Source organism: Thamnophis elegans, chromosome 4 (assembly GCF_009769535.1).
Source record: "Thamnophis elegans isolate rThaEle1 chromosome 4, rThaEle1.pri, whole genome shotgun sequence".
Classification (NCBI taxonomy): Eukaryota; Metazoa; Chordata; class Lepidosauria; order Squamata; family Colubridae; genus Thamnophis; species Thamnophis elegans.
Genome location: NC_045544.1, coordinates 122,074,957 through 122,099,746, shown reverse-complemented (window position 1 = coordinate 122,099,746; position 24,790 = coordinate 122,074,957). Strand labels below are relative to the sequence as shown.

General features: G+C 38.8%; 1 protein-coding gene across 3 annotated transcripts in view; it reads right to left on the bottom strand.

Moving 5' to 3' along the window:
* The window catches only part of ZZEF1 (zinc finger ZZ-type and EF-hand domain containing 1), a 77,414-nt gene that overhangs the window by 21,610 nt on the left and 31,014 nt on the right, over window positions 1–24,790 (bottom strand). For 2 of the 3 annotated variants that reach the window (XM_032214867.1, XM_032214869.1), the window contains exons 16-41: window positions 24,461–24,591; window positions 24,067–24,137; window positions 22,782–22,896; window positions 21,815–21,974; window positions 21,512–21,633; window positions 21,306–21,428; window positions 20,227–20,393; window positions 19,148–19,229; window positions 18,823–19,024; window positions 17,909–18,066; window positions 16,936–17,176; window positions 16,376–16,455; window positions 15,342–15,435; window positions 13,991–14,483; window positions 12,987–13,151; window positions 12,666–12,785; window positions 11,003–11,164; window positions 10,041–10,170; window positions 9,037–9,175; window positions 8,168–8,333; window positions 7,134–7,396; window positions 5,418–5,578; window positions 4,345–4,510; window positions 1,997–2,133; window positions 1,384–1,661; window positions 367–541 (exon numbers count right to left, since the gene is read on the bottom strand). In XM_032214867.1, coding sequence (XP_032070758.1) covers window positions 367–541; window positions 1,384–1,661; window positions 1,997–2,133; window positions 4,345–4,510; window positions 5,418–5,578; window positions 7,134–7,396; window positions 8,168–8,333; window positions 9,037–9,175; window positions 10,041–10,170; window positions 11,003–11,164; window positions 12,666–12,785; window positions 12,987–13,151; window positions 13,991–14,483; window positions 15,342–15,435; window positions 16,376–16,455; window positions 16,936–17,176; window positions 17,909–18,066; window positions 18,823–19,024; window positions 19,148–19,229; window positions 20,227–20,393; window positions 21,306–21,428; window positions 21,512–21,633; window positions 21,815–21,974; window positions 22,782–22,896; window positions 24,067–24,137; window positions 24,461–24,591 — 4,301 coding nt within the window. The remainder of the gene's footprint in view (window positions 1–366; window positions 542–1,383; window positions 1,662–1,996; window positions 2,134–4,344; window positions 4,511–5,417; window positions 5,579–7,133; window positions 7,397–8,167; window positions 8,334–9,036; window positions 9,176–10,040; window positions 10,171–11,002; window positions 11,165–12,665; window positions 12,786–12,986; window positions 13,152–13,990; window positions 14,484–15,341; window positions 15,436–16,375; window positions 16,456–16,935; window positions 17,177–17,908; window positions 18,067–18,822; window positions 19,025–19,147; window positions 19,230–20,226; window positions 20,394–21,305; window positions 21,429–21,511; window positions 21,634–21,814; window positions 21,975–22,781; window positions 22,897–24,066; window positions 24,138–24,460; window positions 24,592–24,790) is intronic. The other variant, XM_032214868.1, reaches the window with a different exon arrangement.

The window sequence follows — 24,790 nt, the reverse complement described above, 5'->3', positions numbered from 1 at the left end:
ACATTTATTCAGTTATGGTAGATTAAAGCTAGAGCTGCTCTCTAGCCAAGCAAGCTACAAGTAAAACTATGATTTACTGGACAATTTGAGGGAGGGGTTAGCCATTACAATCTATATTTACATCATTTGTATCTATTTATGACACTGACATAATTACACATACATGTAAATTGACACAAATTATAGTCCATCAATTTATGTGATTCATCTTGTTATTCTGAACGAATGCCTGGATATAACTTTTGTCTATTGCATCCGAAGTTCTCTAAACTGAAATCAATCAAGTTTAAACTCTATGTCTTGGCTGTATTTTTACTTGTAGTTTTAGAAAGTGGCCTAGAAAAGCACATGCCTTAATATGCTCACCTCTGGAAATCCAACAAGGACCAGTAATGTGAAAATGTTGGTATGTTTCAACTGAAAGGGAAGCTGCTTGATGCAGTGGTCGGTGAAGGCACCAATCACATCATGCCACTGAGTGGAGGAGTTCAGCGCTCGCAGAATGTCTGCCATGGTGCACGCCCAGTCCAATCCAACACGGCTAAAAACCAAGAGTTAGAATTAATTATTCATCTTCACATGTGCTCCTGCATGTGCCTGCCTTGCATCAGCATTGCTTCAAAAACTGTAAGCGATCAATGACTGTTTTGCTTCACTTGTAATTCCCATTGAAATGGGCTGCCTTCTCTTGGGGTAGATCCTGCCAGCTAAGAGGGACATTTCTTGCAGAACTTACTGTTTCCCCCAGGGATTGTAATGAGCTGCAGAAAATGACTTGGAGGATAGTAAGTGGCCTTCAGGCAATAAGTTTGAGGTCTTTGCTCTAGGCAGGAAAATCTTGCAAAATTTAAAATTTAGTTCTATTTTCAAATAAGCTATAATACAGGATTATCTTTAGCATTTCCCATTTCTCTCTTCCCTTAAAAATATTTACATTAGTACTACTGATAGCAATAGCACTGAGACTTATATACCGCTTCACATTGCTTTACATCATTCTCTAAGTGGTTTACAGAGCCAGCGTTTTGCCTCCAATAATTTGGGTCCTCATTTTACAGACCTCGGAAGGATGGAAGGCTGTGTCAACCTTGAGTCAGTGAGAATCGAACAGCCAAATTGCAGGCAGCCAGCAGTCAGCAGAATTAGCCTGCAATACTGCATTCTAACCACTGCACCATCACAGCTCTTACTAATTTCTTGTGAGCTTCAATTTTGTTTTTTATTGAAGGCAGTATTTGCTGCCTTTTAGGAGTGTTTTGTTTTGAGCAACAGCCATGTTTGCAAACATTTTTAACATTCTGCCATTACATGACAGGTTTATAACAGAAAGCATCATCTGGACATATTAAAAGTCTTTAAGATGAATCCATCATGAAAACTGACCTGTCCAGGCAAACTGCTCCCAGACTGAAGAGGAGATGGGTTGTTTTCCAGCCTTCTGGCACGATGGAGCCATCACCAGCAGCCACAAGGCTATGCTTGGTGGAGAGGACCTTGTTCACAGCAGCATCCACTTCTGCAGGAGTCAATCTCCGAATCAACTGTCCCAGGAGCCCCAGAGTTAAGTGGTAAGTTTCATTTAAATGGCCAGCATTGGAGATCACAACATCAAACATGAGAGGAAGGATCTGGTCCAAGTTAATTAGAGATATTGTCAAGCCCTACAAAGAGAAAACAGGAAAGAATATGGAAATCAGCAGAAGGGATAATGCAACATACTTTAATTAACATACTTCAAAAGTTCAGTTTTTCCAGTTAATTTTCAGGATTTTCCCTCCATTTTTGAACCAATGACAGGTCTCCTGGATATCAAACAATTTGAGGAAGGGATTGAATGTCCTAGATAGCTCCTTCCTACTCTTAAAATCTTTGATGGAACCACTAATGATTCATATGATTAATATGAACTTCTGGAGGGATTGCCCTTTTCTTACTTCCTTAATTATCGGACACTTAAACTCCTTTACTGATTTCCCTAATTTGGATAGTTCCTTACTGATTTCAGGCGTGGCAACATTGCAGCTAGTAGTCCAAGAATCCTCTTCTGGGAACATTCAGCAAATACTTCCTCTTGACAAGGCATTGGTTTTTCTTCAGCTTGGGATGGAGGCAAAACATCAGAAACTTCAACATCTGCAAACCGACAAACAAAAATGCTTCCTCAAGTTATGCTTAAGTTGAAAATATTAGTAATATTACAATCACTGCAGATGTACAATGCATTAATTCAATCTTCATAACGGTGCACATTTTCTCATCATATATATCATAGTAAAATATGTCACTATTATTCCCAAATGGATATTATTTCTATGTTTATATAGGTAGTCCTCGGTGAACAATGTTGAGACTGGCAACTCTGTCAATAAACAACACAGCCAATTTAAATGGCACTTTCAGTTACCATTGTTAAGGAAATTCTGCACAGTCATTAAGCATGATGTCACATGATTGCCATTTATGATTTCCTGCCGGCTTCCCCACTGTCTTTGCTTGTTAGAAACTGACAATGAAGCTTGCAAATGGCGATCATGTGGCTGCAGGACGTCATAGGCATCATAATTGAGAGCCAGTTGCTAAATGCTCAAATTTCAATTATGTAACTGCAGAGATACTGTGCTGTTTCTTTATTCAGCAGTCCTGTAACACTGAACTGTCACTAAACAAGTAATCATTAATTGAGGAATATCTGTATATGGTCTGGTAGAGAGGAAGACAGAGCATGCAAGGAATTAACGCATCTCATGCATCTACTTCTAGAAGACTGATGATCATCTTTGGCATTACCAAGCTACAGCATTACACATGTAGTATACTAACTACTGTTTGTAAAGACAGGGTATTTGGGAAAATAATAGCAATTTTCTGATTGTATGATGGGCAACTATACTAGAATTAATTTTCAAAATGTCCTTGTGTATGCAGTTAGGCTCAATGTCACTGGTTTTCTAAGCTACAAATGAGAAATGAACAAGAGCTTGGGTGTTAAAGTGAATAAGGTGTCTCATCTAACCTCAACCTCACGCAATCTCACTGAGTAACCTTTGGCCAACTACTTTCTCAGCCCAACTTATGTTGCAGAGCTTTTGTTGTAGGAAAAAGTAAGATTTCTACTGTGGTTAGATATAAGGGCACACTAAATAAACATACAAAATATTAAAATACTAAACCATGGACCCTTTAAATCAGTGGTCACCAACTGGTTGTCTGCGAGAAAATTTTGATGGTCTGCAGAAAAAATATTTGCATTTTTTAATTGCCCTAAATCAGGGATCCTCAAACTATGGCCCCTGGGTAGGATATATGCAATGAATGTTTGTGTTGCTGCAGAGAGTCTCCCCCTTTGAAGTCTTTTGGTGCGGGTCGGAGGGGGGCAAAAATTCTTACTTGGGGTCTTCTTCAGCCTCCTGGTGCGAGGCTTTGGGCGAAGACTGGAAGGAAGTGCCGCTGGTGGCAAAGGCCTAGAGGCCTTGTTCCAGTGGGACTGTATCATGGCCTGGAACTGGCTGTCCATCTCAGCCCGCTGAACCTCCAGGTGCCAATACCTGGCCTTGCACTCCCGCAGGTCTTCCCTCTGCTTGTAAAGCCTATACTTGTAGTCCTCAGTGAGGTGCTTCTGCTGAGCCTCCTTCTCGGTCAGATCCAGTTTGAACTGAACCACCTGTTTTGCAGGCGAGAAGTGGCTGGGAGGGGAGGGGCCAGTAGAGGCTGGAGAGGTGTCCCTTGATGTGATTGACATCAAGTTGGCCACACCCACCCAGTCACATGACCACCTAACCACACCCACCCAGCTGGTCATTAGGCATATCTTATTAGTGGTCCATGGGATTTAAAATTATGAATTTAGTGGTCCAAAAGATTGGGGACTCCTGCTTTAAATACTGCTCTTTTCAAAATCCAACACCTTTACCAAAGTCTGTGCTTTGGCTTGCTAAGCGTTACATATTCAGCATTATATAGAGGATCATATGTTTTCCAGCTTAGCATCAAGTTGTATTTCAGTTAACCGGAAATGAGTTCGGAATCTGATCATTCTCTTCTTCCTCTCATGTGCCTCCTCACTCTTTCAACTTGCAATATTAACTATGGATTACTCTAAAATTTCATTTAACATTTCATATATTATGCTTGCTAGCAATTATTCATTTTTCCTTGTGAATTTGCTAGTTAGGGTCAGTTTTTAGAAAATTTTAGGCAATTTAGAAATTAACAATCATGTATTGCTATTAGGAGCAGACCAATAGTAATACAGTTGGGTGCAAAGAATGTACATAAACAAGCAAGAAAAAGGAAATTGAACAGCAATTGCTTTTTCTTATAAAGGAGCTAAAAAGTAATATTTACCTGGGGATATGTTCTCTTTTGCAAGTAAATCTGAATTAAAAGCAAGTGTCTGTGATAGCATTTCTTTATTTGGTGGAAGACCATTGGAAAGTTTGTTCTCAATCTTCATTTTACTCTTTTGTTTAGTGTTTATAGAAGTCTGAATTTCAATACTGCTTCCATCTCCCTAAGTCAAAATAACAGATTAACTTCAAACTGTATTTTTAAGCAGTTATTGACTTAATAAAGAAGCTATTTTAATTTTAGCCATTTTATTTGCAATCAAGTTTAACAGCACTGCTCCAATAGAATAAAATACTTAAATCAGTGTAAAATTCTAATGCTCTTGAAGAAATGCTCCTATCATTATAAAGGGGATCATTCCTAACACCTGAACTAGCCTTCTGAACTTAGAAATTTTCAGATAGACGGGGTCTGTAATTCAGAGTTAGCAAAGTCATCAGACTGGGGAACTGCAGTGGCAGGAAATCTTGAGCATTCAGAGTTAAAGAAGGCTGTTTTGAACGAACACCTACTCTCCTAGATCTCCAAAGGGAGAATGTCAACTTCAGCTTATTCAGTAGCTGACTAAGAGCATGAGAGATGAGAGACACAGAGGCTCAAGGTTTAGCCCCAGGAATATTTAGGATCTCTTCAATTTGATGTAGTTGAGGTCATAAAGAGATCTCGCCTAAGAGCAGGTGAACCAATAATCCTGGAACCCATTCACCTTCCTCTGAAGGAAACAGCTTGACCTGCTTACTGTCTAGTAGTTAAGGAACTAGGCTACAAAACAGGAGGCATGACTTTGGGCCAGTCACTCTCTCTCAGCTCAATTCACCTCACAGGGTTGTTGTAGGGAAAATAAGAGGAGGAAAAAATATTAAACATGCTCTCTGCCTTGAGTTAAAATCAGAGTAAAAAAACAAGATTAAAAAAACTAAAGATCATTTAGAATCCATCTCCCCTCTGTTGAGTGCATAACACATACGCCCATGTTTGCATACATCTCTTTAATATCAAGGATCTGCATTGATATGCATTCATAAGTAACTTAAACTACTCAATACATGTGTGTTTTCAAAAATATTTACATTGCTGTGGATGACAGATTTGGGCATCTTGTTATTTTCCACGATTTCTTCAATGGCGTGATTTTCTACATTGCTATCTGTAGAAAAATCAACGGAGGACATCCCATTTTCAGACAAAGGTTCTTCTGGCAACATGCTAAGCAGAGTTTGACTTTTCAGACCTGGATGCAAAGAAAGAAAGTTTAGATGTTCAAGACAGGTTAAAAACAGTTTGAATTCAGGATTCACCTCCAATCAATAAATGTCCGAAAGACCTGGTACATCATGGAATTGGTTCCACCACATATCTATTGAATCCTTCCTCTTCCTTGTGTGTCTACTCTGTTCTGTTTTGTTCAAGCTGCCAGGAAAGGGATGATAGGAAATGGTAATGTGGGAGAGGGAGTGATATATCCTCCACAAAGTGGGAATTCCTTTATCTAGCCATCCTGACAACTTCTACCTCATCTGGAGTTACTTCAGAGGATCTGGGATGAACTGGATTGTCTAAGTTCTCTTTCAGGCATGAGCTGAAGCCTGGACCTGGGTCAGGAATAGCATTGCGTGTGGATGGCCTGCAAAAAATGTGGATAGTGGGAGGGAACATGGCCCTCCTCGTCCTCCTTGATTCTCAGTAGCATTAAATATCATTGCTGATGATATTTGGAAAATTAGTGAGGCCATCCTGAATTTTCTTGGCAAATTTTCACAAATTTAGAAAAAACAGAGTCACTGCAAGGAGAATTCTCACACTAGAAATGGTGGTAACAAAGATGGAAGGTCAACCATCAATAGCAGCAACTGAACTTTTTTTGAAGCAAGACAAGCATCCAAAAGGTATAGGTACCAAAATAATGGCAAGAGTAGTCAAAACATCTTCGTTCATAAGGGAAAAGATGAGTTCCCCTTTGTTCCACAGAGAAACCTCAGCATGTGACATGTTCATTAATCTACCACTGTGGAACAATTTGAAAGTACCTGTGTGGAGAGCATACGTTCCTAATTCCTACTATTTTTATATGATTAAGTTTAACAGAAACAGCTTAAGGAATCAACTCTGCAGACTGCAAAGGCTATTCAGGAGGGAGTTAGTTCAGATAAGGTTGATCTGGAATGCTGGAAGAGGATATGTGACGAACATATTTCTTGGTGGACAAATATCCTTCATGTCTGTGGACTCTTATGTCTACCAAAGCTGTGCCAGGGCCGGAATGTTAAATAGCTTGGATTCAAATTGCCACCATGTCTGTCCCCACTTCAAGGTAGAAAACCATGAGTTCTAACACTGCCTTTATTGTAAGGTTACAGTAGCAGAATCTTGCAAGAGTGAAAGGACACCATTTCCCCCCCTTTCACGGGTGAAATCCAGCAGGTTCTGACAGGTTCTGGAGAACCGGTAGCGGAAATTTTGAGTAGTCCGAAGAACCGACAAATGCCACCTCTGGCTGGCCCCAGAGTGGGGTGGGAATAGAGATTGTGCAGTATCCTTCCTCTGCCATGCCCACCAAACTATGCCCACCAAGCCACAGCCACAAAACTGGCTGTAAAAATTTTTTGAATTACACCACTGCCCGCTTTCTTTTATTTTCCAGGCAACTAAGAAGGGTCCCTTCTGAGATGCTTTCCAACCTTTCCCCTATTATTTTTGTGAGCTGAGATGTCTCATCTCTTACTTTTTGCTCTGGCTGCGGTGCGTCTTCCTCCTGTTTCTCAGACTGTTATAATATCTCAACTCACCTTTGCCATGCTGCACTTTCATCAGGCAATCTCCAATCAATTGAATACATTCTTGCTGTAGGATTTTAGCATGAGTGATGATTTCTGGACTGAGTTCTTCCCCATCTGCTTGTTTCCCACAAGTTAAGTCAGCGCTGTAGAGAGCCAGGGCAGAAAAAAGGAGCCAGGCATAGTTGTGAAGATAAGGCTGGATGAGCCTATGGCAGTCACTGATCCTAAAGGTCACCATTGGATACACAGTGATGCTATGGGTAGGCAGGTGGCTAAAATGACAAAAGAGTCCTTGTTATAAAAACTGTTTGATATGAACATTAATAAAAACAAGGTATTTTTCCCTGCACTCTGTTTAGAGAGATCTGAAGCCTATTGTCTGCCATAGTGAAGAATGAAACATAAATAGTTCAGTCATGTGACCCACTTCAAAGCAAGACATTAGCTACTACCCAGTCTGTACCACCCAGTGGAAAATCAACGAATTGATAGATACTAGGTTTTTGCTTAGTCAAAAGTGGCTGTTCTTGATGTATACCAAATACTGTGAACAATGCCAAAGACTATAGTAAAAATGGGCAGAAATTATACAAATAAGATCAGGATATACTGGAAGCAACCAGGCTGCATTTATGGCTGTTTGTGGCATCCTGTGATCATGTGATTGCATTTTATGATGGTTTTGCAAAAAACTGACATTTACAGACTGCAGCAAAAATGGTTATAAAATTGGGTTTCACATGTGACCAACATGTTTTATGACCATTAGAATTTACAACCTTAATGGGTAAGCTCCATTATGGTCATAAGTTGAGGACTATCAATATAGAAAACCTTTGCTTACAGGGGAAGGATAGTTAAGCAAAGTAGAAATGGAACAGCCAAAGTGATTTTCTAAGAAATTAAATATTTTCAATTACCTCCTTTTGTTCCTTTCACCCTCCCCCAGTCATCTTTCTCCATATAGCAAAGACAGTGTAAATACATAGAGAATGTGACCAAGTGATAGGTCGACATTCAGTAGCCTCTGATGTGCCAAGTACCTGTCGGAGTACTTCTTTGTAGAGTAGCATCCATAGCAAAGGTCAAAATCTTCACAGACATTGCAGTTGATGCGCTGGCCCACAATAATACCTTGGCAGTGATTGCAAGCATACTCCATGTTAATCATGTCATGACTGGCCTCGTGACCTTCAGGTCTCACTCCACCTTTTAGTAGGCAAATGCAAAACACATTATTCCATCATTCACATTGTTGTCCTGCAAGTCATTCTGCACCGATGGCTGGGGAATTCTGGGACTTGGAAGTCCAAACATCTTAAAATTGCATCGGTTGGGAAACACTGGTCTAAAGCCTCAAAGCCACACATCCAAAGTTGTCATGTAACTGGAAGCCAGAAAATGCACTCCCCTGCTGCCTATTTTCCTCCTACTGAAGAAGCTAAGAAACTGCGCCACAAATAACTGCTCTGCTTTGCTGTATGAATGTTATTCCATAAGAAACTGATAAATTCTATTCTACTCCAATTACTCCTGAGAAACCATCAGATTGTTTTAGGTCTATTTCACAGAATCATAAATTATTGGCCATGAAACTAAGTCATAATTGGCATTGGACTCCATTGTATTATTGAATAGTTCTATTTAATTTTTTTCCATTTTTTTCAAGCCAATGCCTATGACATCACATGTGTCCCACTTAGACTTAATGGACATAGACATTTGGTTTCAACAAATAACTACCCTTTATTAAATAGTGGAGTTACTTTGTGAATTTATGTGAGTCTGTGTGTGCATGTCTATGTGTGCGCATGCCCCTTCAAACCGACTCTGCGTATAACAGTGAAAGCTAAACTACAGTTCCATTACAGGAAATCGAGCTTATGATATAGTTTTCATCTATCTACCTTACCCAGAAAGCATGTTTTACACAGATCCATATCATTGCATTGCAAACAGCGGTAACGATGCCATGGCGCAATCTCATCACACCCATCGCATGAAATATCCACATGTAACAGGTCACAGTACCGGGCAATGAACATGTGCATCTAGAAAGAAATAGTGATAAAACACTGATGAACAATAAATAACACAATGCCCAGGGATAGTGGGGGTTGTGTCATCTTCCCACCTAGTGAACATTGGAGAAAAGCACAGGAGCAATAAAATGGAAATGGGAATCCAAGAACGATGGCATCTTCCAAAACTTGAAAGTAATTTCGGTGACCGAGTTGCTTTGAATTTCAAAGGGAAGAAATGCATATTATGTTCTGGTTTGGTTTGGAAAAGTTGTGTAATAGCATATCTAATCTCTCTGAAGCTCAACTGAGACCTAGATACAGAGTTCCCAAAGCCACATACGTAGTCCTCGACATATGATGGGTCACTTAGCGACCATCTGAAGCTATAACAGATCCCCCTCCAAAAACTTACAACCTGGTTTCTAAGTTCCGACTGCTATCTTGCCTTCTGGCAATGTGACCGCACTTTGAGCACCTGGCAACAGGTCTGTATTTATGGCTGTTTGCAGCCTCCTGCAATCACATAACCATGATTTATATTTCTGACAAAACTGCAATTTATGGCATTTACTTCTGGTTTCCAGCAAACACTGGCCCAGAGCAAAAACAATGGACTTGCTTAACAATCACAGTGTTCACTTAACAACCACTGCAAAAAATAAAAACAAAAATGGTACAATTGGTCATGTGATGACTTGTTTTATGACTATCACAACTTACGGCCCTAATTGCCAGGCTATTACAGTCATAGGTCGAGGACTACCTGTTCAGAGATTCCTGAACAGACCCTTCCAGGCCTACAGCTATCCAAAAACATTTAACATATGTAAGCTACAGTACATCACTCTGTTTAAAAATCTCTATCTGAAAAAAACATGTCAACATTTATGACCTTTCTCTGTTTATCAGGGTCTGCTTGGCTTATCTTGTCACACCAAGTTTCAAAAACTCCTTCCTGGCATTCATCCATCCACTCTGAGTTTTGCTTGTAGTCAGCAAGTTCTTCTTCTTTGTTGCATGAGCTGAGAACAAAAGATTACATTAAAACTTGTACGTAACTTTGGGACATCGTTTTTTCTTGATAGTGTTTAAAGAAAGTAGTATGCCCCCTACTTATGGAATCTTTTTTTTAAAAAAATCCGTTTTTTTTTATAACTTTCCCCTTTTAAACTTTATTCCTTTTCAATAAAAATAAGGACCAACTTTGCCTAATGCCCCAAACCAACTAAAGCTAGGATTATATTTCTGTGTCATTGCACATGAGGGAATGTATATGTTTGTTGTTCGGAGATGGTTGCATAGCTATTGCATTTATACATTTGAAAATGTTAACCATTTGGCTGGTTGGGGGGGGGGGTGTTTCAAACAGCAAAGCATAGAAAACATAGCCTTATTAATCAATCACCATGCAGGATGCACATCTTTGTTGCACAATGTGTAGTTGAGATTTGGGAAGGGTGCATATCAACTCATCTGCAACTATCTGCAACTTATGCATACCCATCAACCCCTTTGCAGTGTAGGTATACATTGATACCTGCATGCAGTTGCAGATAAGTCTAAATCTAGCTTTAAGCAATGACTACATTATTCTAGATAATGAAATCAAAATGAAACCAAACTAAACCAAACCAAACCAAACCTAAGGCTATAATTCTATTCCCTCTTTGCAGAAAGTGACTTAGTGAAATCAGAATTGTTTTTATAATATTTGCACATTCTACAGTCATTTAAGAGTTTTACTCCATTTTAATGAGTCTTTAAAGTGGTTGTGGAAAATGTCCATGTGCAGAACATATTTTTAAATTATTTCACTGACTTCTCTTTCTAATATTACATGTTTTCCTGACTTACCAAATTATCTTGTCATGCGTACTTATATTTTCTTGTGACATGGTGAGGAGGAGACGTGGTAGCTGAATATCAATGAAGAAGGAAAGATCGTTTGCTTCCCAGCCCATATCCAAAAAGTGAAGGAGGCATGTCTGCACACAGGACAAGGCAGGCAGCAATGATCTAAACAAATAATAATAATCCATCAAAATTGAGTGCTGTTATGTTCAAGACATCCTCTTTATATAATATATAATTTAGCTAACAGTATTGCCAGGAAGATTGTATAATAAATGTCAACTAAGATGGCTTTACATGGCAATAGATCACATTCATCAATGAGAAGAATCTACATTTTGAAGCACAGGAACAGCCAGAAGTTGACAGGTGAAAAGCATGAAAACTATTCTGTTTTTAGAACTATCCAGATGTAAAACAAAATGGGGCTCTTTCACTGATCGAATGAGGCAGTGTTTATGATTTGGTTGATTCAGCCTCTTCCCATTTAGTTGTATGCAGAATATAGCTTTTGTTCTTCCAACGCCAAGGTAATTATAGCTCACCATCTCCACCAGTGGAACAGCTGTACTTTATTATATCAGTATATAAATGGTACATAAAAAATGAAATGTTATCTGATGGCTATTAACAATAAAAATTCCTGAATCTCACTCCACATGTTGATAAATTTCTCACAATAAATTGAATTCCAACAAAGGAACAAATAAGACACCATTGCATGGAAGTCAGCAAATTTTTACATACTTGTATTGACCATAGCTACTCAGTCTGCCTAAGGCTTGATTAGTCAAATTTAATGCAACATGAAAATGCACCACTGCAGCTTTATCTGTCTGAAATGTACCAGAAATGAAGCCATGGTTTTACTTTAATAGCTTTAAAAAAAAATTCTTCAGAAAGACAATACCAGAGTCCTGCTTAACTGTTTTAGTCTGTGTAATTCTCAGCTAAATATATCACTATATATATCCAATCACTAAATATATCACTAAATCATCTTTATATAGTATAGAAACTGATCTAGATATTAACTGAATTGTGGGGGAACCAAATTCCACTTAATTAAGACCTGCTGTTATGCTTGCAACGCAGGTTTCCAAAATGGACATCGGATTTTTAGGAACTCTCTTTCTAGGAGAAAGTTTAATTTGATAGGCCAAGACAGTTCAGCTGATTTTTTTTTATAACTCATTGATTGGAATAATAGTTTCTATGAATAATATAATCAAAAGATCCACATGCCTGGCCCTGTAAATCAACAGTCTTACAGCAACCCCCCCCAAAAAAAATCCCAGAGAAAACAGCAATATCTGAATACAACAATGAAAAAATCTCAGAGAAAATGATCTCTTTCTTCTCATCCACTACAAACAATACATGGTGATTATTTATTTATAATATTTTTGTAATATTCATTCCTGATAGCTCTGAGAGGCTAACGATCAAATACATCATTAAAAAAGATGAAGAGAAATTCATATAAAAATAATAAGTATCTCAAAAAGTTTCAGAAAAGTATATGTATTTGTAAAAGATAAGCAAATAAGAGTTTATAAACTCATAAAACCATCATAGAGGGACCAATGGCTACCAAGAAGATGAATTACCAAGATAAGCAATGATTAAAGAGTAATTTAGCATGCTTTATGAATAACGCTCATACTTGTCACTGTAGTTGTTAAATCCTTTCAAAGCATTGACCAAGAAGTGAAGCAGCTGGTAGAAGGATTCCCGTATTTCTCGGTGTAATTCAGCCCCACATCCTTCTAAGTGTCCAAAATAACTGGAAACAAACAAACAAAATAAGGCTGGCTGGTGAACTACATCATAAACCCTTCACTGGGTGATATCTACATTCCATACATATATATGGGATATGGGGGTAGACATTCCATGGACAAGTGGACATTCCAAAACACACCAGTCCAATTATGTATGGGCTAATTGATCAAATGTCAGGGGAATGGTTTTCACCATGTCTTACTTTGTGAAGTCTTTCTGGCAAGCTAAAAGTTCCAGCAGGAAAATTATGCAAGGTGGAACAAAACAGTGAGGTTGGCTGAGGGATTTTAGGCACTGGAGGATCATCTTCAGCACTTCCAAAATATTTTTGGCTTGAGCTTTCCTCAAAGCAAGGATTTTCAGGACACTGTGGATAAAACACACACAGACATAAATCCAAATGTGGTGACAGAATACCACCCCCCCGTCATAATTAGATGTTGGATGCATGGAACATAACTCAGAATTTACAGAATCTTGGTATGGAAAAAACTATATTTGTGGAGTTGTGGAGTAAACTTCAGATTAAACAGACATCTTTCTTCCAAAGTAGTATAGATAGAATGGCATAAATTGCTTATTCTGGATCCTGGAATACCTGAATGGTTGCTTCCACTATTCAATCAAATCCCAAGTCCTGAGGAGCCAGTTAGAACCACTATTATTTTCACAACAATGCTCTCACACTTGGACTGTTGGAAATATAGCTTTCAGTTTGTTTGCCATATTTCAAAGATCAACACTACCTGAAGGAATCAACGGAAAATACTATTTCTGGTGCCTTATGCAATTTCAAAGAGAAGATTAAGCTCCATATTTGCTTTATTCTGACATTAATTGGGGCTGTTGCTGAACTTTCTAAGTTAATTCCCTACATTACTCTTCTATAGAGTAATCCACTTGATATCTGCTCTAGAACTATAAACAAACAACTATTTTCTTTACTAAAACAAGGACTATTTTACTATGTTTGAGTACTGAAATAACTATGAAAATATCTTTCCTTTCATTTGCTCCCTCCGTTTTGTAAATATAATATTTATTTAATATTATTAAATAAATTTAATAATTTGCTTGCCATAATATCTTTTCAATTCTTTCTTGACTACAACTTACAGGGTTAAAACATATCCATTCCTGAAACTCTAAAGCAGAAAATAAGATCAGCCCTATGCAGATTTGCATCCAGGGTACAATTGGGCTCACCTTTCATGGGAAAGAGACCGATCTTTAATGAAATCCAAGATGTCTTTCAAGATGGGATATTTCTCCTTTATGCTGGGTGCAGGTTTAGAGTCTTCCATTGAACGGAAGGAGAGGAGTCTTAGCCGTCCACGGCTGAATGGAGGCTTGCGGGTTGGGGTAGAAGGGGGGGACAAGGTTTCTTCTGGCTCTGAGTTTTTTTCCAGAGAACTACTCTGGGATGCTGAAGCCAGTTCCCTCTGTGGGGAATCCGGCCCTTGTTTTTTCTTGAGTTCAGAGTTCTGACCTCCCTCTGGGAAAGGAAAACCAGTTGCTTCACAAGCAGGTGACGGATGTGAGGCTTGGAAATCTGCTTCTATTACAGAACTTGTCCTATGACGTTTACCATTCAGGCCTTGCCCATGGTCCTCTAGGTGATCAGAGTTCAGACTTTCAGTCTTGGTCCGTACAGGCAAAAAATTCAGCAACAGATGACTTTTCTGGATACACTGCTGGGCTACAATGGAAGGCAATATATGTTTTGTAAGAATAACACAAGCAACACACTGCACCCCAGAATCTCAGACCATTCTTGCGATTTTTGTTTAGAAAAGTAGAACACCCACATTTGGAATACAGCATTTCCACGTGAATAAAAGGAATGAATGAATGATGCAGACTACAGAAAAGCAATACAAATTTCACACACATTAAAGTAGCTATTAGAATAATGCCTTGGGTGACTTCTTCTGCACATTTCAGGGCTGGCCTTAAGCATATCAGTGCACTGTTTTGTCAATCTAGGCAATGGGAAACTGATGGTGAGCCTGGATGGTGTAATTCAAACCCAGCCTCAGTGGGCAACAAGACCTTGGGACTACAGAGGGACAGAAAAGCTAGTCAAGTGAGGTTTCCTCAATCAGCTGGTAAAGTGAGCAACAGGGAGACAGGGTCTTCCCTCAAGTTTGCACACCAGTTTAGGAACACTAGAACCTACTGCAATTTTTGGATTATAATTTGTTATTCAGTTAAAGAGATAATTTCTACAGATACAGACTAAGTATTTCTCTTTGGTGAGTTTTATTATTTCTGCAATTATAATATATAGAAATGCCTGTGAATGTTTGTGGCTAATTTTTACTGGAGTTTTGCTGATTAATAAGGACAGCTAAAGATTTAGAGATGGGTTTATAGAAAAGAGAGCGAAGTACAGAATCTGGTTGTATTTTAAAAGAAAGTGGCAAGTTGATAATGAATCCACTTTTGGACTTCTTGTGAGAAAGACAAATGTTCTTCAAGAAGTTCTTTGGAAAATGGAGATATTATTAATAGCTAATAGGATTGCAAAAAGAGGCATGTGCAGAGAGAGACTTACCAAGACACTCTGGGTTTACTTCGCTCATTTCACCAGCCTGCTGTTCCTCCCCATTACTTCTCTGGCCCATGTGGAACTTCTGCTTCATTTCTAGCTGCAGAAAAGAGAGTTTAAAAAATAATGAGTTTTAAATTTGCCTTTCTCAGATGACATCTCCACAAACACATTTTCTAACAATGAGTGGAGATCAACAGATCAATGGAATTGTATTATAAGTCCACACCTTTAAAAAAAAATCCTAGAAAAATATAAGAATGGGCAGTTTATAGACCTAAGTTTGAAAATGACCAGTTCAGATTTCAGCAAAGTACTTGATCTTTGGAAGTCAGATTGCATCAGGAAGTATATGACCCTTAGTGGGTTAACAACATAATTTTCATGTCATTTCTTGCACAAGAAAGGATACCAGTAATTCATCAGGAAAACCAACTGATACATGAAAGATATGCTTGTCTCAGGAACATTTAAGTGGATTTCTTTTTCTTCTTCTAGAAAGTTAGTATACCTGGGGGTGCAGAGGGATAGCACCTGCTAAACATGCTCCCTGACATGTAGAGCAGCAGTGGTCCTCAACCTTTCTGGCTCCGCGGAATGGAAGCGGCAGCAGGGGGGAGAGGGGGTGATTTTGTGTGTGCCCGCCACTTCCATAAATAGAGCATCATGCACTCATGTGCTTGCCTGTTGCTTGCAGAGCCCAGTTCCCAATGGGTGGCGGTCTGGTAGAAGACTGCAGACTGAGGGTTGGAAACTTCTGATGTCAAGTAGCAAGATTTCATGATATTTTTAAATGAAAGGTTATTTGGGAGTCCTCACCTATTTAGGGGTATAATCTGCACAGATGTTGATCAATTCCGTGAAAAATGAGTTTTGCAGAATTGCCCCATAAAAGTTGATCAATGCTCAAGCATAGCATTAAATAGAGATACTCAAGCATTTAAACATCTGACCAATTCTGAACAGCTGCAAAAACAGATCAACTCTGTGACCCAGTTAGCAAATGAGGAACATATGATAGCATTTAGCAGACATCTTACCATCCATATTCTGATACCATCTGCCAGCAAATATACTTGTGCAAATTCTTCACTTAAAGGAGTTTTGCCACCACTATTCACTGCAAGGACAAATAGGTGGAGATAAGAAGAGAGATCCTTTTAGCCTGAATCAGCCAAAGAACAAGACACATCCTTCATACAAGGTGCAAAATCTTTCTAGATCTTTCTTAAAGAGGTGGCAAAGCTTTGCTGAGGAGAAAATAGTGAACTGGCCTTTCTACCACTTTCAGAATTCCCAACCATCTTGGTCTATGAGTTAACAGTACTTTCAAGAATCTATGTCTTCCCCTTTCAACTGATTACATCAAGGACCAGCATGATGTGCAAGCTGTACTTTGCTGGTGAATTTTAAATAACAAGTTTCTCATCCTGACGACTTGTTAATTTGCTAGGCTACAGTTCCCGTAATCCTCCAGCTGCCACAACCTCTGAATGTTCAGTGTCGTTCAACACATGTGGACATCATGACACAGAAAGCTGCTATGTAATAAGAGCAACAGTCTTTGTTATGAGTATATATTCACTGATGTAGAAGTTACCATATTTTTGCAGCTTCCCATACAAATCTGGAGACAGATACACCAAAGCAGCAAATGTAGACTGGACAGCTTGATCGATAGTGGAACCAGCAATTATATCTGTCTTTGGGGCCTGTTTATTACATGCCTGTAAGAGTCCTTTGAAAAGTTCAGAATTTGGCCCACAGAACTCCTGGGTAGGGTCTGACTTTGAGAACTCGAGGAGAAAATCATGGCAGCAGTTGGCATCTGAGTTGACTGCCTAAAAAATAACATCAGAACAGCATTAACTTCTACTTCAACCCAATTCAAAGTCTCTAAAGTTTAATTCTGTAAGCATTGTACGATCCAACTGCAACCTCAACATTAACACAATTGGCTTTACCATGAGAAGGGAAAATGAGCAAACTAGCCAATATTTCAACTAGGTTATTCAAGTATTAGTAACAATGCCACAATTTATTATAGGAAATAAAACCCTGAGAGATAAATCAGTATGATCTCAGCACTCTTTGTGTTGTGGGCTTGCAATTTCTTATAAAAAATCCTATCATTTTAATTCTTTTTTAAAAGTAGATATTGTATGAATAAATCATTGGTTTGATTTATAGTTGAGCCCTCTACTGTATTAGCCTAAGTATTCCAGGCAAGGAAATAAAAGAGTATCCAGGAAAACAAAGATTGCATGACACTTGAACATGAACTAAGAAGAAATTTTAAAACTAAGGTAGAGAAAAAAGAGAAGATGCCTCTCACTGCCATGAATGAAATCTAACCTAATTACAGCTGCTCCCAGACAGAGGTTAAACATGCTTTTAATCCAAAATATATGTGATCCCATCTTTAGTCTTGATCACTTGTTTCTGATACAAAATATTGTAAATTGTGGCATAGCATTCCAGTCCCTGAATTATATAACAGCTGTCAGAATAGAAGGGGGGGGGAATGATTAAAAGGCTCTCTGAATTGGTGTTACTAAGTGTAAGCCACCAACCTTAAGTACCTTTTTACTTTCTTGTTGAGTTTGGCTTTGTTTTCTGTCTACTGGTGTTTGTTCAGAACGCATCCGATGCCTGAAGACAGGTTTCCATAAAGGAGAGTTAAGAACAGCTGTTGCTTCAGTAGGAGGCAATTCTATTTCACTTCCTACTCCTGAAGAGAATAAATGCTAAGTTAGAATAGCAGAGGCTTTATCAAATTTAATATATTTTACAATTATAGTTTGTAATCTATACTTACAAAGATCTCTACAAAGTAGAAAACGAAAAGTAAATTCACTATAAAAGCCAGCCAATACAAATAAAATGTTAGAAATTGGCACTCTTTGCACCCTGGCTCTATTCCTTCTGAGATTCTCAATATATGCATTCAGTGTTGCCATAGGTGATGGTGCTCTTTTTATTGGATCTTGGATTTCATGCCAGTCCAATATTTTTTGGGAAACTATAGTGGCTAAAGTAAAGTAAAGCACCAGAGGATAGATATCCCTATTCAAATCCACTTTCTAGCAAAATTATTATATGTTCCTTTTTTGTCAGGGTGACAAAAGCAAGGCTTACAACTCAGAGGCGGGGGGGGGGGGGGCGGGAGACGGAGAGAGATGCACATCACTTCAGACAAGATAATCCTTTGAAGATAAATGAGTGAATGGGATATGGAGACATAGAAGTTCTAAACAAATTTAGACAAATGACAAATTCAGCTCTGATGTTGAATATTTGTTTCAAAGCACATTGCTTAGCTTTTCTTGAACTGTTTCCTAAATGTATAAGCATTTTAAAAATAAACCTTGAAAATAAAAATTGCAAGTCAGCAATAGTTTTCAGAGGTCTCATATCACATCCATCTCCCATCTGTAAAAGTATCAAGAGTTTGAAAATGAAGAAATGTAAACTAATAATTACTCACCCTGTGAAGATTTTAACATCATACTATGTGAGGCGAGGCGCCCCATTAACTTGGCCACAAGAAGATGCAAATCCAGGACCCAAGAAATGTCAACATCGGGCAATCCAGAGGCTGTGACAGAGAACTTGTACCCCCACTCATTATTACTGCTGTCAGAGTGAAAGAGAAACTGCAACCGAGGACCAGTTTTGAAGGTCACTTTCTACAGAACAATAAAACAGTCAGATTTTTGTAGGTGCTATCAGGTCAGAAGTTAAGATCAGATTATCAGGGATAGGGATGACATCAATATGAATTTCTCGCTTAGAATCTGGAGATTACTCACCTTGGGCCACTTATCTGTGCCAACTTTGGTATCATAGCGAGTTTTGGCACCTTTGGCATCAGTAAATTCCAGATAATCATACCTACATTTTTTTTGAACAGATTAAAAAAACAAGTCGTAAATGGGCTGATTTTGGCACCCTGGGATTAATCTGGAAAACAAGACACGCAACTGAGCCACAAGACATTTTTAAAATTATGGTTATTGGCCACCAATGCTTCTGAAGAGGCTCATTATGATGCTGAAGGAAAACAGAAAGTTGATATGGAGAATAGGTTGATATGTCTACTAGCAGGACAGCAGAAAGCCCACTCTACCCAAGAATGTTGCTGAAAAGTTGCCAAGTGAGTTCTGTCCCCCCCACCCCAAAAAAATTAGGAAGTGATCTTGGAGATAGAGAGGACATGTATCTGAGATGTTTCCTCATGTTTTATTCTTGGCCTGGGCTCAGGGCCCTTTTTGTTTGACCACTGCCTTGGCAGTTCCAAAGATGCTTTTCAAAAGCAACTGGACTTTCTTGGGTTTTCCCCCTTGAAAACATTTCACTTCTTGGAGAAATGTTTTCAAGGAAAAAAAACCAAGAAAGCCCAGTTGCCTTTTGAAAAAAGCACCTTTGGGACAACCGTGACTTGGATGATTGAGAACCTCTATAGACATTGCCTGTTAGCAGCTCCTCCTCCTGTTCTTCAAGGTTATTCCCTCTTCCCTCTACAAGCACCCTAGTCGATACCTCATAGTTTTTAACGAGATTAAATTGAAGGTGCCACATAGTGACCACCTGAATGCAATAAACTGTAATCCCTACAAGAAACTGACTACCACAATATATTTCCTTGGGTGGCAAACAGTAAAGGACTTGATGGGGGAAGTTATACCATGTGAGACAAATGTTATCGGTCAAAACCATCCATTTGTCTTCTTACATTTGGTTCTAGATTTAAAATTTCCAACTCTTGAGGAAGCAGAGTCCTAGAACTGGTCTCACCTAAACAATCTATGAATTACCTCTTTTTTTCAGTAGCTTTAAGAATGCAGCTAATGTTAACCAAAGAACATTAATACAGGATTAATCAACTTGCCTTCGCTCTGTTTCACATCTTTCGTCAAACTCAACTTCGAAGGAAGTTGCTCCTGGGCACAGGAAGACAGTAACATCATGGCAGTTGTTATCATAGTTATGGGGAGATTCTGCTGTCCATGTTCGCAGTACCACTGGCTGCTCCTGCTGCCAGCTTTCTATACCCATCTGACACAAACAAAACCACAGAGGAGGAGAAGATATTAGTTAACTCTCTGAAGTTTTTATCTAGAAAACAATTGTGACCACTTATGCAGTGGGCACATGAAAAATTAATCCAGACCCTCACTTTAGATCTTGACTTGTCTGATAGCTATAGGCTTGCTCACTCAGGGATCTGTTTCTCTAATTTAAAAGCTGCATCTGACTTTCAAAATTGGATTTTCCTAAACTGATTAACAACAGATCTTCATATGTCAGAGCCTAGAAATCTGTGATTCAAGTGAAGCCTCTCTAATGCTTTACAGATTTTGACACATGCTTTAAGCAGGACAAAGAAATATCAGTTACAAGTAGCATAGTTGTAAAAATAGAGAAGTACAGAGCTAAGATTCATTTAATGACTGAATAAAAACAGAGGTCTCAGTGCTACTCCAGTTACAATACAAACTTATTTTTGAATACATCTTTTCATTCAGAGCTTGGTAAAGTTTACAAAGTACTCGCTCTTCCTATTTTTCCTCAATACAATATTAGCATGAGGTAGGTTGAACTGGAAAAAAACTGACTAGCCCAAGGAGATTCTATGATTCAGAATAAACTAGAAACTACGTCATTCCTTATTTAACATGTGAGCCACTCCCAGGAATGTACTCCACATATTTTCCTAGTCCTAAAATCTTTCAACAGCCTATCATCATTTTGCAACAGATCCTGGAATGGAACAGGTAACCAAAAAGCTGAGATACCAGAAGAATGTGTTCCAACTGAAGATAAGAACTTCCTAAGTACCCAGGAGCCTGCAATCTACTTAAGAGCTTCACTATGACTCCTTATCCACCGTGTTAGTATTACAATCCCAGCATTTAATCAAAAAATGAAATATTGTTAAGCATTTATATTTTTTCTCTCTCAGGTTACCTTATTTGGACAATTTTCAGACTCTGCAGAAAGATCATTCAATAATTTTGTCAATGTGCCAACATCCTGCAGGATGCTCCCATGGGGGATGTCTAAAATGCAGAAATCCTGCAGAAAGATCATCTAGGGAACACACAACGCATCTGATGTTAACACTTACAAAAAGAGGCACCAAACTGAAAATAGGCAACTGCTGTAGCACTCACCAGCTGACGGACTACCATGGCAAAAACAGAGTTGCTTAATTTTTCCACAGTGATTTTCACACTGTATTGAGATAGGAGGGATTCTAAAATTGTCTTAACATTTGACAGGAACTGTTGCACATCTGGACAAAAAAAGAGTACAAGGCAGCAGTTAAAGGAAATATCAGCAACAAAATCCTGTTACTGGGTTCCCACTAACTATATCGGATTACATCTTTCTTCATTTTCAAATAGACTGACCATACATTGCTTTAGGGAAGGATTGGTAATACATATGATTATTACCTGATATACATTACTCACATTTTGTAAGGATTTCTTTGGCAAGACTTTTAGATGCTGCATCACTGCCTTTAATTTGCAAGTAACACCAAGACAGGAGGCTACCCTGTACTGACCAGAATAAGGATGAGAGAACAGGGCCAGTATCTTGCAAGACAACGTCCTTCATCAACATTTCACACTGGGGAAAAATCAGTTAAGTTCAAAGCTGTTAGAAATCAAAACTAAAAATTAAGCAACTAGAATAAAATGCACTCCCTTTCCTTGGCCTGAGAGGGATCACATTTTCTACTTGGGGACCAGAAGAGGTAGGGAACCAATGAGCAGATAGATGCTTTTCAGATACTTTCCTGTCATGTGGTCAGAGTCTGACTCTAACATGGAAGACAAACAGCTGATAAGAGAGCTGAAAAGTGGCTCCGTTGGCTGTGGAGGAAACTGGGGAAGGGCAAGATCAGGCTGGCCAGAACAGGGGAGAGGTAGAACAAAGGAGAGGGGGTTCAGCTGAAGATCAAGGCCGACCCAGTCCTCATAGGGAATGCAGGGAAGAATGCAGAAGAGAGCAACGGGGTTTGCGTGGCTTACGTGGAAGAAAAGGGACCAGATTCCCTTCACAAGGCACACCTGGGGATGGAGTTTACTTCACCATTACTGCACAATCTACAATGGATTGTTTAATTTAAAAATGGTGTAAAATAGTGATATTATATCAAGCAGAACGTATTACTAAACACACAAAATTTCTGTTCAGCTTTAGTTATGACTAACAAAAACCCAGCTCGATTAGTAATTAAATGTGCCAGTAATTTTCTGCAAATTCAATCAATATTGTCACTTCAAGAGTATTTATTGGAAAAAATACCTGATACATCTGTTCTGCAACTATTGGAGCATATTGTCAGAAGTAGCTTTCACAGACTTCCCAGAAATAACGTATATATAAATTATCACTTCTATAAGGAAAAAAATCATTTTTAAAAAATACAACCTCTTTTGACATCACCATCAGGAGGGTCTTCATCACTGTTAGCACTTGAGTAACATCAACATCTGCAGAAGTTCCTTTATCTGGTAATAGCAGAAGTCCACCTGGATCCTGATCACTGACAAAGAACATTTCCACAATAATGTATTGTTAATTACCAAATACTCTAAAAAGATGTCAAACCCAATTTCATTGAGGGCCGCATGAGGGTTGTGTTTGACCTCGAGGTGGGCAGGGGAGGGCGTGGCCAGCTCAACATCACTCCTGTCAGGGGCAACTGTGGTGGCCCAAGCGCTCTGCCAGTGAAAACAGGCTCCCGCGCTCTGTTTTCGGCTGCCACGGCCTCCTGCAAACTTCTGCCAGTGAAAATGGAGCTTGGGACGGCTGCATGCCATGGCAACTGAAAACAGAGCTCTGGAGCCCATTTCTGTTGGCAGAAGCACCGCGAGCCAGTCCTTTGCTGTTTCCAGGGCAGCCCTGTGAGCCAGATCTAAGTACCCTGCGGGCCGCATCTGGCTCCTGGGCCTTGGGTTTGACACCCCTGCTCTAGAACATCCATTTTGAAACAATTGGAATTGGCAACTGGTTAATCTTTAGATCAGTTTTCCCCAACCATGGCCACTTCCAGGCCTATGTATTTCAATGGCAAGAATTCTTATCAATGGCCATATGGCTCTGGAATTCTGGGACTTGAAGTACACATACCTGGAAATTGCCACGGTTGAGAAAAACTGCTCTAGATAATGCAGAATTCAATGTCGGCCATCCCAGCCAGTATGAGCATTAAAAATGGATCTATCATTCAGCCAATTTTGTCTAGTGGTTATCACACTAGGCTAGAAAGTAAGAGAATGTGAGTTCTCGCTTTAGCCCGAAAGCCAGTTGAGTGACCTTGGGCTAATCATTCTCTTTCAACCCAACCTACATCATAGGCCTATTGAACAATAGTAGGAGGAAGGTGTGCTAAATATGTTTATCATTTTGAGTTATTTGTAAAAATAATAAAAGTGGGATAGAAACAAAAAAAAATATAACAAACATATGAATGGCTGCAGGTTCTAAAATAGAGCCATGTATTTTTCAATCCTTATGGCCACAATTTATCTTTTTAAGTAATTCAGATGTATTTCCTATATTAACCATTTCTATTTTTTTGTTTTGTTTCCTGAACCAGCAATCTCATTCTGATGATCTGCAGGATCATACCACAAAATGACAGATTTGAAAATGTTAAAAAAAATGCCACAGAGATACGTCAGTCAAGAAATGCAAAGATTAACTCGCTTACCTAAAATAAGCACAAAGTGATTTGAAAGTAAGTTGCGCAGATGGCTTGTGTTTCTGCTCTGTAATATTATTCTGTAGAATAGAAAAGGCTCTTTTAAAAATAAATCTCACAAACATACACTTTTAGCAAGAGAAAAAATAAGCCTCAAAGGATTGTTGGATAGATGCAAAATGGAAGTGACAGAATCTACTTAACTAGATAACGTTATTTACAATGAACATGTACAAGATAAAATAAAGTTAATCAATATTACAACCAATAAAAATAAGTTGCTGGTGGAAAGGTTGAGGTAGATTGGACAGAAGATGCATGTATCTAAAGAATCTAATCTTAAAAAGTACTTTTAGGTAGGAGATACAACAAAAGCTACATTTCACCGATCTACACAACATACCAGCATTGCAAAGAGCTGCTCCCGCCTGGTATGTCTATGGGGGAAAAAGATGGCTGCTCCATTGAGTAATGTGTTAGTCACTTCCTGCTTCAGAGTCTTCAATGGTGTGGACTCACTGTCACTGTTAACAACTGTGTGTTAAAAAAGATAAAAATATGCTGACCTAATAAACCATTTTAAATTCCAATTCCTTTTCCTGATGTTTCTATTCTAACTTCCATTATGATTTCATCTCATACAGGTATTCCTCAGCCTATGACCACCATTGAGCCCAAAATTTCCATTGCTAAACAAAGCAGTTGTTCAGTGAGTTTTACCTCCTTTCACCAC